Raw genomic sequence first — 14823 nt, 5'->3', positions numbered from 1 at the left:
TTTTGAATGTTTTTGCAACGATTCAAAATCACTCATAGGTGTTACACGCAACGACATCGCTAAAGCGGCCGGATGTGCGTCACAAATTCCGTGACCCCAACGAGATCGCTTTAGCGATCTTGTAGCGTGTAAAGCCACCTTTAGTCTGCCCTGGTGAGATTCCTTTTCAAAAATATGTAGAAAATACTTATATTAGATATTAGGCTATGTGCGCATGTTGCGTTCTGCCGTGACAAATATTCTGCAGCGTTTTGTCACTGCATGTCCGTTTCAAAACACTGTGTTTTGGATGTATTTTTAATGCAGAATGGATGCAGAATTCATGCGTTCTGGATGCTTGCTCTACCATAGACAAAATGGGAAAAGCATCCAAAACGCACAAAAGAAGTGATATGTTGCTTTTTCGAACGCAATTTTGTCAAAAATATGGCATCCAAAACGCTGCATTTTAAGACGCAACGTGCACATGGAATTTGCTAAATTCTCGTAGACTTTGCTGGGAACGCAGAATGCATGCGTTTACGCTGCAGTTTAAAACTGCGTAAACACATGAAAAAACGTAATGTGCGCACACAGCCTCAGGCATATTAGGTCATATAAGCTCTACCATTTACATTAAGTAGAACATACACCAAGGCTAGAATGGGATAGATAGAAATTAATTTACAGTCACAGACAAAAGTCTTGGCACCCTTGAAATTAATCCTGATAATGAAGTATTTCTCCCAGAAAATGATTGCAATTATACATTTTGTCATACACATGTTAATTTCCTTTGTGTGTATTAGAACAACACAAAAGAACAGAGAAAACAAGGCAAATTGGACATAATTTCACACACAACTCCAAAAAGGGGCCGAACAAAATTGTTGGTACCCTCAACTTAATATTTGGTTGCCCACTCTTTGGAACAAATAAATACATTTAATCGCTTGCTACTGGAATTTAGGACCACTCTTCTTTTGTAAACTCCTCCAGGTTGCTCATATTTAAAAGAGCCTTCTCTCAACAGCAATTTCAAGATTTATCCACAGGTGGTCAGTGGGATTTAGACTCCTTGTGGACTCATTGCTGGTCACTTCAGAACTCTCCAGCACTTTGTTTCCATCCATTTCTTGGGGCTTCTTAAAGTATGTTTGGGGGTCATTGTTCTGCTGGAAGACCCAAAATCCTTCGGAAATCTTAAAATTTCATGATGCCCTACACAAAGTCAAAGCACGCAGTGCCAGAAGCAGCAAATCAACTCCAAAACATCTTTGAACCCCCACCATATTTGAGTGTAGGTACTGTGTTCTTTTATTTGTAGGCCTAAACTATTTTCGGTAAACAGTAGAATAATGTGCTTTACCAAAAAGCTCTATCTTGCTCTCACCTTCCAACGATAAGGATTTTGACTTGCGTACATTTTGACAAACTGCAGTCTAGCTTTTTTATGTCTTTGTGTCAGCAGTGGGGTTCTTCCTGGGTCTCCTGCCTTTGCATTTCATTTCTTTCAAATGTTGACGGATAGTTTGCTTTAATGCACCCTGACCCAGCAGGACAGTTTGAATTTCTTTGGAACTTGATTGGGGCTACGTATCCACCATACGGACTGTGCTGTATTGCAACCTTTCATTAATTTTTCTCTGCCATCCATGTCCAGGGAGATTAGCTACAGTGCCATGGCTTGTAAACTTCTTGATTATGTTGTTCGCTGTGCTCAAAGGAACATCAAGATCTATAGAGATGAACTTGTATCCTTGAAATTGCTGATATCTTTCAACAATTTTTTTCAGACAATTCTTTTTTCTGCTTTTCTGTTCTCTCTGTCTAGAGTGGCACAAACAGACACACAATGCAAAGACTGAGTCAACTTCCCCATCTTTTTATCTGATTTCAGGTGTGATTTTCATATTGCCCACACCTGTTACTTGCCACAGTTGAGTTTGAATGAACATCACATGCTTGAAGCAAAGTTGCTTACCCACAATTTTGGAAAGTTGGCAGATTTAGTGCAACCCATTTTTTGGGTTTTGTGTGAAATTATATCCAATTTGCTTTTTTTTCTCTTATTCTTTTGTGTGTGTTGTTCCAATAAAAACAAAGGAAATAAGCATTTGTATAACAAAACATTTGTAATTGAAATAATTTTATGGAAGAAATACTTCATTTTCTGGAACATTTTCAAGGGAGCCAACACTTTCGGCCATGCCTGTAGCTAACGCTTAGAGAAGAAGGAATAATATCAAAACACCTGTTTTTGTTTCTTTTAGAGATATGATTGCTACTGGCTGTGAGGACAAAAATGTCCGGGTGTATTATTTAGCCACCAGCTCAGATCAACCCCTGAAGGTTTTCTCTGGACACACAGCCAAGGTTTTCCATGTTCGATGGTCTCCTCTTAGAGAAGGGATTTTATGCAGTGGCTCAGATGATGGGTGAGTGGATACATATCATTTAGAGACAATTTGGTGATGTATATTTTCTCCTTCCTGTAAATTCGTATTGTGCTATAGTATTATTTTTTTAGTACATTAAATTGTAAATTTATATTCCTACTTTAAAAATAAAAATGTGAGCTGTAGAGTGTAGGCAATAACACCCCCATACTTGTTTAGCTAACGACGGTCAAACCAGCCAATAGTGATGGGCTTGGGTGACATTCTGATGTGTATGGAGTCCCCCGAGGGTAGATAAGAATCTGGCATGTCCAATTTTCCTTTGGTTCTCTAGGCGATAAGTCGCTTCCTTAGGAGTCTGACAGTGGCTCCACCATAGAAGACACAGGAGCTATCAGTAGTGTGAACGGTCCTGTGTGTGGGAGAGGAGGCCAAGATAACTGTTCTCCTAACAATCAGCCGAACCATCATTCCACTGACAGGCATCTAATGTGCATGGGGGGCTATATCCTCAAAAAGATGAGTATAGTTTATTTATCTGGACCTTTAGTGATACACACACAGATCTATGAAACAATGGCAATTATTTTGAATGTACAGTTCTTTATTTCTGTTTTCGCTTGGACATTTCCTCAGTTTGGAACAAAATTGTTTTCAAATCTTAGATATAACTATAACATTAAAGGGATAGTCCCAATTGGATAAATCCTATACATATTTCCTATGAATGCATATACTGTAGATGTAATAGAGGATCTGCCTGACTGCTGTAGCTGCTTATGTTAGAGGGTAGGTTGTCTTTTTTGGAACATCCCACCAAAATGTCAGGTTATTAAAATTTACACCAGTCGTCACAGAAACTTCAGAAATCTTCATTGTTGGGTGTCACATTACATGAAACACCACACATGAAAACTTGAGATAGAGGTTCAGCCCAATTAAAAGCTCTTCTGTAAGTCCCGATGGGTCTGATAAAGCGACTGTCTACTCCAGAAATGCATTGTTTCTTGAATAAAGCAGATTGATTCATTTTGCATCCACTTGCATGTCCCTTTGTCTTCATAACCTTAGCCATAAACATGATAACGTTATCTCACAGCCCTGACTTTTCCACACTCCTGTGTTTAGCTCAGGTGACTGTTCATCATACCTCCCCAATTCCCAAAAAGTTGGTTCGCTGTGTAAAATTTCAATAGGAATTGTTACACAATTTTAAGACTCAGTTGTTCAGATTGATGAGCCTCTGACCATCTTTGCTTCTTAGAGACTCTGCCTCTCTAGCATGGTCTCTTTATATGACATTAGTTCCATAGCACAAGTGATTGGATGATCACAGCTTCAAGATGCCTAGGAGGACTAGTAAATACAATAAAAGTTAACAAAAGTTTTTACAAATCTGAAAAAAAACACCCACAAAAATTAAAATCCAACCTCTTCCCCCATTTTGCCCCACTAAAAATAAAACAATTAAAAAAACGAAAAAAAAAACCACATATTTGGTATTGCTGCATTCAGAAATGTTCAATCTATCAAAATATAAAAAAAACCTCTTATCCAGCTCAAAATAGTATCAGTAAAAATGCCAGCTTTGGGCTCAAAAAAGACATTACACAGCCAATATCCCAAAAAATGAGCATGTTACTGGTCTCAGAAAATGGCGACAAAAGCAACATTTGTTTGTTATTTTTTTACAGATTAATTTTTATTTCACTAATGAAATAAAAAAAAAAACATACATACTGGAGAGTCATATTGCCAGGTCAGTTTTACCGTATAGTGAACATGTTAAACTAAAAACCCGAAAAAAACAATTGTGAAATTACACTTTTTTTTTTTTCCAATTTTACCGACCTTGGAATGTTTTTCCCGTTTTACAGTACACTATGTGGTAAAAGGAATGGTGACTTCTAAAATTCAACTTGTCCCACAAAAAAAACAAGCCATTATACTGCTATATTGACAGAAAAGTAAAAAGATATGGCGCTTGGAAGAAGGAGAGGAAAAAACAGAAGCACAAAAATTGAAAATGGCCAGAGGGTGAAAGGGTTAATGAAATGGAAAAATGTCCAATTCCCAACTCTTAATCTGTGTTGTATGTTCTGTTGTGAATAAAATATGGCTAGAAGAGATTTCCAGATCATTGCATTCTGGTTTTCTATACATTTCACACTGCCTACCAACTTTTTTGGAATTGGGGTTGTATTTCATTAATGAGAGGAATAGGGTTTGACAATAGTAAGAACAATTTGACAGATCTTTATATCAGGGATCCATTGCTCTAGACTATATTTTTGGAATAGAAAATGTGTGTTCAGTACGTTATAATCTTCCTTACAGAACTGTACGAATCTGGGACTACACACAAGACGCTTGTATAAATATTCTCAGTGGCCACACTGCCCCAGTCCGGGGACTGATGTGGAATACAGAAATACCATACCTTCTAATTTCTGGAAGCTGGGATTACACTATACGAGTATGGGACACCAGGGACGGAACTTGCTTGGACACTGTGTACGATCATGGGGCAGATGTATATGGTAAGTTGAATTTGTTCATTATTTTTAGTTTAAAGGGGTTGTCCACTACTTGAATAACCACTTCTCAATTACTGTGTTTCCCCTAAGTAAAATAATAACAGCAATACTCCCCATCGGTGCCGTTCCAGTGATATCGGCACTGCCTTTCCCACGGCTCAAGGGAAATTATGGCCAATCAGCAGCTGCTTCCCTTTCCTCTCCTTCTGACACATCAGACATTTGGAGGAAGTCAGAGTTGCTCTCTCGCTCCCTCCGGATATCGGTTATGTCCAAAGTAGCCCACATTGGAGGTAATTACTTACTATTTTACTTTTGGGAAACATAGTAATTGAGAAGGGCTTGTCAGAGCAGTGGACAACCCCTTTAATAATTGACCTGTGACATTGCTGATTGCCATTACTTTACACACAAGGGGCACCAATTTTCATGGAAACAGGGATGTGGTGCCCCCTGTGTGACTGGAGTCTTAAGGCCGCTTTACACACTACGATTTATCTGACGATATGTCGTCGGGGTCACGGTTTTCGTGACGCACTTCCGTCATCGTTAGTGACATCGTTGCGTGTGACACCTACGTGCGACTCCGAACGATCGCAAATAGGGTAAAAATCGTTGATCGTTGACACGTCGTTCAGTTTCAAAATATTGTTTGTCGTTTGGAACGCATCAGACATATTGCTACTTTTGACACCCTGCCAATGACGAACAACATCCACACGACCACCTTGGTCAAACAGTATATCGCTGAACGATGTAGCGTCGTTTGTGAGATGTGTACGTGTGACCGCTACAAAACGACCTATGAGCGATCTCGGCAAATCGTAACGATCTGGGCGTGTCACATTACTACTGAGATCGCTATCGATATCGTTGTGTGTAAAGCAGCCTTTAGGGAGAAGGTTTGACCACTGCTTTATTCTCTGCCTATGAGATTGGTGGTCAAATATGCACTTTACCAATCCATTCACAAAGGACTTTGGAACACCTGTTCTGAAGACCATGAGGTCCCCACAGTCAGACCCCCACATATTCTGAGATAACCTCAATTAGTAATTTACATATGTCACATTGGGAATAAGAGAATAATTTGTATATTCCATTCATCTGATGGTAAACTTTAAATCTAAATAATGAGAGTTGGTTCTTTTTTGAGAACTGAAAAGGGGTTGTCACAGAAAAGGCATTGACGCCACACATCACTAGACTCGTTCAGAGCGAGGAAGATGTCTGACCAAATGGAGGAGAGCAGCTTTGGAAATCCACCTTCACCTCCTGTCGGCTCTGCGCAGCTTGTACTGGAGGACACCTGGTTGATCCATTATAGTTAACAGTTGACCACACACTCACTCCTATAATTCATAGGCAATATGACTTCACAAGTAAAAGAAAAAAGAAGACATCCTTTTTACATGTTGGTTTTAATTCTCATCTCTGATTTAATAATAAATGACCAATTAGCAATATGTTTAGAGTGTTAATCTTTTTGAGGACGTTTTCCGGGAATAACTTAGTGATATGTTGTTGGGTATGTGCACACGATCAGGACCTGCTGTGTCCTGGACGCATTGGGTCTTGACCTGCGGGACCGCGAGTCTCCTTTGCAGCAGACTGCAGCTACTCGTGTCCACGATCCAGCGTGGGCAGTTGTGTTCTTTCACTGTGTTCTCCCTGTGGTGAACGCTTGCATCACCACAGCAAAGAATTGACATGCTGCGGGAAAAACAAGCACAGTGGCCATGGGATTTCTACAAATCCCATTCACTATGGTACAATGCAGCGTTTTTGACATAGCAAAAACACAATGTATCCAAAACGCTGCAAACATTGATCGTGGGCACGTACCCTTATGAAATTTCTTAGTGGATTTCCAGTTATAAGTTTTCCCTCCACGTCGACCTCCACTAAGTTAAAAACTCCGGTATTACTCATCCTTGTCCCAGTCCAGCACTGCATATTGGCAGTGGCTGTAGTCTTTGTTGACAGGATGTGATGGAGATGTCACGACTCCAGCGTATGTAACCACTGCAGCCAATCACTGGGCTCAGCAGCTCATGCTGACATTGAAAATTTCCTTAAAGAAATTGTCCAGCCTTAGGATCAAAGTCTACAGTCATTCAATGTGACTGCAGACGTGTGAATCCTCACTCTGGTGCCGAGAGCTTAACAGCAAGTACCGTATGTGATTTGCATATATACAGCCTTGTGCCGACAAGAAGGGCACAGTTTCGCTCAATGCATATGTATTGAGAGACGCCAGGTACAGTCTACTTGGAATGTGGTTGGAAGTAATAAAATCGCACACTTGTGATCACATGTCCGCCCGATGCCGGACAATCCTCACTGCGCACATATCACTAAAATCTACAGAAATATTCATCAGGGGAACAGAAAAGGCTGTCATCTAAAATAAACACCTAATATATGGTCACTTCTCGAATGTTTTCTATATCTCTTCCCCATATTACTCAGGTCTAACATGCCATCCCAATCGACCGTTCACTATGGCTTCATGTTCCCGAGATTCCACTGTGAGGCTTTGGTCACTAACGCCATTGATTTCACCTCTTCAAATAAATATTCTGGCAGATCGTCCGTGGGAAGAAATAATTGGAAACACTGGTATGTGTTGATCCTAATTCTGATTACTGGAGGGATAATGGTTTATATATTTGTCAGAATTCTTTGTTTTCTTTATCTATTAGATCGTGCCATGGAGCCTGGCGCCCCTCCTTTACTATGTGGGAAAGTGTCGCGGGATATTAAACAAGAAGTGGACAAGCTGACCGGTAATCTGAGGAGCAAAAAACTGAGATGGTTTTCAGAATGTCTCTCAGTAAGTTCCATGTTCCTGCCATTATAGACGAGGTACCAGAGATGTCATTTAAGGGATTATAGCTAGGGATAGCACGGCACTTTTGGGTGGGTGGTGCACAAGTAGGTTCAAAACCCATATGTCGTATCAATCAATACTTGGCACTCAATAGGTTATTTTGTTCTATTTATTTTGAATATCCAAAAATTAAACCGGCACAAACTTTTCGGTCAGGCGACCTTCATCAGTGGGCAGACATGTTTAATTATCACTGGCATCAGGATGATCGTGCGCTGTATGTAAACCGCGGCATCCACTGCTGGTGTAATGACTAGCGGTGGATGCCGCAATCTGCACAAAGCGCTCGATCATCCTGATGCTAATCATCAAGACTGGCAGGAACAACACCGTTCTTGATGAATCCGGAATATCATAAAGTGTATGATTGAACAAAGCAAGGTCTCAAAATATCAGCTGGGGCCTGGAATCTTCACCTCCAGATAAAGTTTGGTTTGGGACCAGGACTTGACCTGGTCCCCAATGGAAGTCAGTAATTGGGCAATTCGAGTCCCACATGCAGCCAGCCATAAACAGAACACGTCTGCAGGCAGGTTAGCGCGGTCTTTCCAATTCCAATCACGCAAACATTTGGAGGGCACCTATTCACTCCTAGGGATCACGATCAGCATAGTTACAGTGCTTACAAGTAGTATTCAACCCCCTGCAGATTTAGCAGGTTTACACATTCGGAATTAACTTGGCATCGGGACATTTGGACTGTAGATCAGCCTGGAAGTGTGAAATGCACTGCAGCAAAAAAGAATGTTATTTCTTTTTTATTTTTTTTTAAATTGTGAAAAGTTTATTTAGAGGGTCATTTATTATTCAACCCCTCAAACCACAAGAATTCTGTTTGGTTCCCCTAAAGTATTAAGAAGTATTTCAGGCACAAAGAACAATGAGCTTCACATGTTTGGATTAATTATCTCTTTTTCCAGCCTTTTCTGACTAATTAAGACCCTCCCCAAACTTGTGAACAGCACTCATACTTGGTCAACATGGGAAAGACAAAGGAGCATTCCAAGGCCATCAGAGACAAGATCGTGGAGGGTCACAAGGCTGGCAAGGGGTACAAAAACCTTTCCAAGGAGTTGGGCCTACCTGTCTCCACTGTTGGGAGCATCATCCGGAAGTGGAAGGCTTATGGAACTACTGTTAGCCTTCCACGGCCTGGACAGCCTTTGAAAGTTTCCACCCGTGCCGAGGCCAGGCTTGTCCGAAGAGTCAAGGCTAACCCAAGGACAACAACGAAGGAGCTCCGGGAAGATCTCATGGCAGTGGGGACATTGGTTTCAGTCAATACCATAAGTAACGTACTCCACCGCAATGGTCTCCGTTCCAGACGAGCCCGTAAGGTACCTTTACTTTCAACGCGTCATGTCAAGGCTCATCTACAGTTTGCTCATGATCACTTGGAGGACTCTGAGACAGACTGGTTCAAGGTTCTCTAGTCTGATGAGACCAAGATCGAGATCTTTGGTGCCAACCACACATGTGACGTTTGGAGACTGGATGGCACTGCATACGACCCCACGAATACCATCCCTACAGTCAAGCATGGTGGTGGCAGCATCATGCTGTGGGGCTGTTTCTCAGCCAAGGGGCTTGGCCATCTGGTCCGCATCCATGGGAAGATGGATAGCACGGCCTACCTGGAGATTTTGGCCAAGAACCTCCGCTCCTCCATCAAGGATCTTAAGATGGGTCGTCATTTCATCTTCCAACAAGACAACGACCCAAAGCACACAGCCAAGAAAACCAAGGCCTGGTTCAAGAGTGAAAAAATCAAGCTGTTGCAGTGGCCTAGTCAGTCTCCTGACCTTAACCCAATTGAAAACTTGTGGAAGGAGCTCAAGATTAAAGTCCACATGAGACACCCAAAGAACCTAGATAACTTGGAGAAGATCTGCATGGAGGAGTGGGCCAAGATAACTCCAGAGACCTGTGCCGGCCTGATCAGGTCTTATAAAAGACGATTATTAGCTGTAATTGCAAACAAGGGTTATTCCACGAAATATTAAACCTAGGGGTTGAATAATAATTGACCCACACTTTTATGTTGAAAATGTATTAAAATTTAACTGAGCAACATAACTTGTTGGTTTGTAAGATGTATGCATCTGTTAATAAATCCTGCTCTTGTTTGACGTTTGCAGGCTCTAACTTATTTGCATCTTATCAAACCTGCTAAATCTGCAGGGGGTTGAATACTACTTGTAGGCACTGTATATGACCAGAAAAGAAGAAAAAGACTGTGCCATACACGGGGGATCACCAGAAAATTGTAACATTTTTATTAGGTAATATATACAGAAAAACATGAAGCCAGACGAGTTAAAAACACTTAAAAACACACAAAATGAGAAAAAGTAGTGAAATGATCTCCATCCTCATAAATATAAACACTTCAGGCAGCAAATAAATATGAAAAATACGTAAACAGTAGGGCCAGGAGTGCTGAATAATCTAAAAGAAAGCTCAAAGGTTTGATAGAGCACACTATGATATGTTACGGCCTATAATCATACTTATTATGAATGCCTAAGGAAGAAAAACCTGATACTGTACCCTGCGCACATAAAAGAAAGGTAAATGGTCACATGCAGAAATGCTATTTACTTCCAGATATAGTGGTAAACTGCAGGTAATTAGCATTTAAATTCTGTATAGATGGTATACTGGAACAGTGGCCACAAGGAAAAAATTAAGTGATATATTCCCAGTAGCCGCTTGCTTCTAGTCATCAGGTTGGTGCAGGGATCGTTCCTGGGACTCATAAGTCAGCAGTTGGAATACAATGGCCATGTACTGTTCCAATCAGGGGTCTTTTTGTCGGTGTCCACTAATGCAAGTATAATGAGTGAAAGTATTTATACTTTTTTTCTTTATTTTTCAGCCTCCAGGTGGCAGTAAAAATTTATGGGACTTAGTTGCAGTGTTAAAAGGTCAAGATGACAGCTTACTGCCTCAAAATTACTGCAAAGGAATTATGCACATGAAGCATCTAGTCAGGTTCAAAACAGTGAGTAGCGATGTTTAGCCATAGTAGTATATCTTTTCTAAATTAATTCCATATTTCCATAAAATATGTCAGTGTTCATGCTCCAGGTAGCCAAAATATATTGGTATTTTGCTAAAGAGGTTTTTCCATCTTATAAATTAATAGCAGAATGCTAGTAAACATCATCATTTTGTGATAGGTGGGGGTCCGCCCTCTGTGACCCCGAGATTGAAAAGGATGTACAGTTGGTTAGGGCTGCATTTTCTTCAAGATTCTTTCTCCAAAGTAGTGCTCCTGACCATTTATCTATAAAGAGAACTGCAGTCAGCATTACTTATCATACAGTGATACCATCACTTTGTAACATTGAATATCGCCTTTATTGTTTAAAAAAAGTTCATGTTCAGCGAGATGCACTGCAGAGTAGAATAAGAGGTTTTATTTGTTATTTTTACTTTGCCTTTCTGTTGCAGATATACCGTATTATCGATCACAGTACCTAATCAGGTAAAAAAAATCTTTTCAGCCAAGTGGGCATTACCAGAGAGATTTCACTGGAGGCATGTACTTCCTCCTCTGTTCGATGCTAAGCAATCTTGAGGAGGCAGACGCACAGTAGGCAAAGGAGAACACACTCCCACAATAGAACAGGCTCAATGTGAGACATGTATTGCCAAACATTGAACTTGAAGAAAAAGAAGGGATCCAGCATCCAAGTTCAGAGTAAGGAGTTGTCACTCCGAAACGCATTCCGTTTTTCTACTCTGCCATGTAAATTGGATTTTATTATTATGGAAGAACCCTTTTATCTTTTTTGAATAAAGATTTTTTTTTTAATTCAATTGGAACTTGGATCCTGGATCCCTTCTTTTTCTTCTGGCTGTTTCCTGATCCCTGCACCGTTCCTTTTGGTAGTTCTCCAGGTGGGTGAGCTGGTAGTTTTTCCTCTTAATGTATTGCCAAACAGTCTGTTCTCTACTTGATATGTGCTAGAGCACAACAGACCTGAATGTGATTAGCTGAAAGCTTTCACCTCTCATCTCAAGCAGTAATGGCTTAGAATAGGATCAGTGTGAGTCATATCCGTCTGCACTCTTCAATGCAATATGATGTTATGTGCTGAAACTCAGCAGACCTGAGTGTACCTTTCATCTCCAGCAGTCAGTGTGGGAGGAGGGACAGTGCTGCAAAATCACAGGAGTAATCACAAGTTGATTACTCAGAGAAGTCATACAAGCACAGTCAGAGCTGGGAAGTCACACAGCACAAGGGAGTAGGCGGAGTCAGTGTCAGGGGCAAGCCGGAGGTCGGGGACCGGGAGAGCAAGCCATAGGAGGGTGGCGCAGTGACAGAACAACAAACAGGGAGCATGAGAGGAAGACCGGAAGGTAAGGGGACAGGAGTTAGAGAGCTCAGACTGAACAGGGAGAATGGAAGTCAGGGAGGTTAGAATGAATGGGGAAGACGGAAGTCAGGGAGGTTAGAATGAATGGGGAGGACGGAAGTCAGGGAGGTCGGAAAAAGTAGTAGGCAGAATCAAGAGAACTTACAGGGACCAGGCGCACAAGCTACAGAGCAGGGCTGTAATTGGCACCGGACCAATGGAGGAGACATCCCGATAAAGCGGCGTGATCCTGGGAACAAGGCATGGAAGGATAGGCTCCTTGCACCGGCCAAGCACAGGGAAACACCGACCGCAGGACCAGGTGACAAATACAACACTGCAACAGCAGAGTCCAAACTGAATCATGACAGATTCTTTACAAACACTTGTGGTAGCTCTCCTCTCATAGTGTTACTAACTCTGCCAGTCATAAGCAGACATACTCATACAAGAGGAAGAGCAACATGTCTTCACCATAGCTTAGAACAGACTCTACGTGAGGTAAAATGAGGCAGTTTGCTCTCACTGCAGAGTGGTGACTTATGTCACAGCACAGCAGACCCCAATGTGATTAACAGCTTTCATCTCCAGCAGTCAGTGTGGGGGGAAGGCCAGTGCAGCAGAGTTGACAGCACTACACTTGCTTTGGCAATACTTTTGTGTATTTGGTCCTGCTGATAACACTAATGTGAATTTGAGAGAAACACTACATTCATTGTATGTGTCACACTGAGCCTGTTCTAAGCTGCTGTGGGGACGTGTTCTTCTTTCCCCAGTGAGTAGTTGCCTACTTATGATTAGTGAGCATCAGGGAGGTGAAGAAGTCTACGCACCCAGTGAAATCTCTATGGGAAAGCCCACTTGGACATAGAAAAAAATTACTGTTTAGGAGCTAAATATTTACATATTTTCATTTTCATTGCTAATATCTCCGCAATGGAGAGGCAAAAAATATATATATATATATATATATATATATATATACATATATATATATATATATATATTAAAAAAAGTTTTATTGTGCTCTGCAGTGACTAAACAATGTGTGTGTAGTTCAATGTGGAAAATTTGGTGAAGGTTAGAGATGGACAGACCCATGGAAGTTCAGTTCTGTGGGGTCACCCAGACTTTAGATAAAGTTCGGTTTGGGACTCGGACCTGACTGAACCCCAATGGAAGTCACTGAGTGGGCAGTTCGGGTCTCCACCCACATTCAATAAACAGATCATTTCCAAAGGTGGGTGGGCAGGGAGGGGGGTGCACACTACATCTGATCATGCAGTTGTTACCTCCAGTGTGAGGCTATGTTCGCACGTTGCGTTTTTTACCGCGTTTCTGCAGCGTTTTTGGCAGCAGCGTTTTTGGGCAAAAACGCATGCATTTTTGATTTCCAGCAAAGTCTATGGGAAAAGCAGAAATCCTGTCTGCACTTTGCTTTTTTTTCTGCAGCGTTTAATTTGCATATTTGTGGTCAAAAACCATGCTGAAAAAGAAGCAGCATGTCAGTTGTTTTTGCCATTTCTGCAGCGTTTCCTTAACATTGGAGTCAATGAGAAATGGCAAAAAGCAACCAAAATCACAATTCCTGCGTTTTTCATGCTTTTTACCTGCTTTTCAACTGCGTTTTTGGCTCCAAAAACGCATGCTTTTCTGGGCAAAAATAAATGGGTTCTAATGTTCCTTTACACACACACAATAACCGAAAATGTAAATGTAAAAAAATAATAAACTTTAGCTATTTTTCTGTTAAAATGTGCATAACCACTATTATTACATTAAAATTGATAATTTCCCATATAATTTTATTAAAAGTTAATTTTATACTTTTTTTCTCTTTTTTCATTCTTTTTGACTAATTCAACTTTATTTCTCAGTGTCTTGATCTCAAAAACGCATCTGCAGAAACGCAGGTGAAAACGCAGGTAAAAAGCGCTAAAAACGCACTAAAAACGCGGTAAAAACGCATGCGTTTTTAGCGCTAAAAAATGGTCAAAAGCCATTTGGTCAAAAACCAAGGGAAGGAAAACGTGCAGAATAAACTGCAGGTACTCCGACGCAACGTGCGCACATAGCCTGAGCTGTTCAAGCACTGCAAGCGGCACGCAGTGGGCTGAGCACCGAGCGTACTTGAGCAGAGTGATGCTCAGTCAAGTGGTTTGGGTTTTTTTTTTTTTTTGTATAGTCTGTGGTTGGTACGAACACCGAACCTCGAGTTTGCTCATCTTTAGTGAAAGGTCCTCTTTTAGTACCGATCTTTTTGTAAAACATGACTGTTATAGATTTTAAAGGGAATTGAAACTCCAGACCTGAGCATGAAAGCCTCATAGAAATATATGAAGCTGTCACGTTTGTCAGTAAATCCGCTGCCAGTCGGGTATTACCTGTCTGTCATTGGACCGATTGGCTTGGACGTCTGCATGAGCCCTAAGGCGGGCTTTGCACACTACGACATCGCAGGTGCGATGTCGGTGGGGTCAAATTGAAAATGACGCACTTCCGGCATCGCATGCGACATCGTAGTGTGTAAAGGCTCGATGATACGATTAACGAGCGCAAAAGCGTCGTAATCGTATCATCGGTGCAGCGTCGGCGTAATCCATGATTACGCTGACGCGACAGTCCGATGTCGTTCCTCGCTCCTGCGG

At 41.3% G+C, this 14823-nt stretch overlaps 1 protein-coding gene across 1 annotated transcript in view; it reads left to right on the top strand.

Moving 5' to 3' along the window:
• The window catches only part of WDR17 (WD repeat domain 17), a 148783-nt gene that overhangs the window by 62621 nt on the left and 71339 nt on the right, over positions 1-14823 (top strand). Inside the window, 5 exon segments of the mRNA XM_075347191.1 lie at positions 2253-2417; positions 4716-4918; positions 7388-7537; positions 7621-7751; positions 10687-10812. Coding sequence (XP_075203306.1) covers positions 2253-2417; positions 4716-4918; positions 7388-7537; positions 7621-7751; positions 10687-10812 — 775 coding nt within the window.

Source organism: Anomaloglossus baeobatrachus, chromosome 1, assembly GCF_048569485.1.
Source record: "Anomaloglossus baeobatrachus isolate aAnoBae1 chromosome 1, aAnoBae1.hap1, whole genome shotgun sequence".
NCBI lineage: Eukaryota > Metazoa > Chordata > Amphibia > Anura > Aromobatidae > Anomaloglossus > Anomaloglossus baeobatrachus.
Note: the sequence above shows the minus strand (reverse complement) of the source record. Positions and strands in the feature narration are given on the sequence as shown.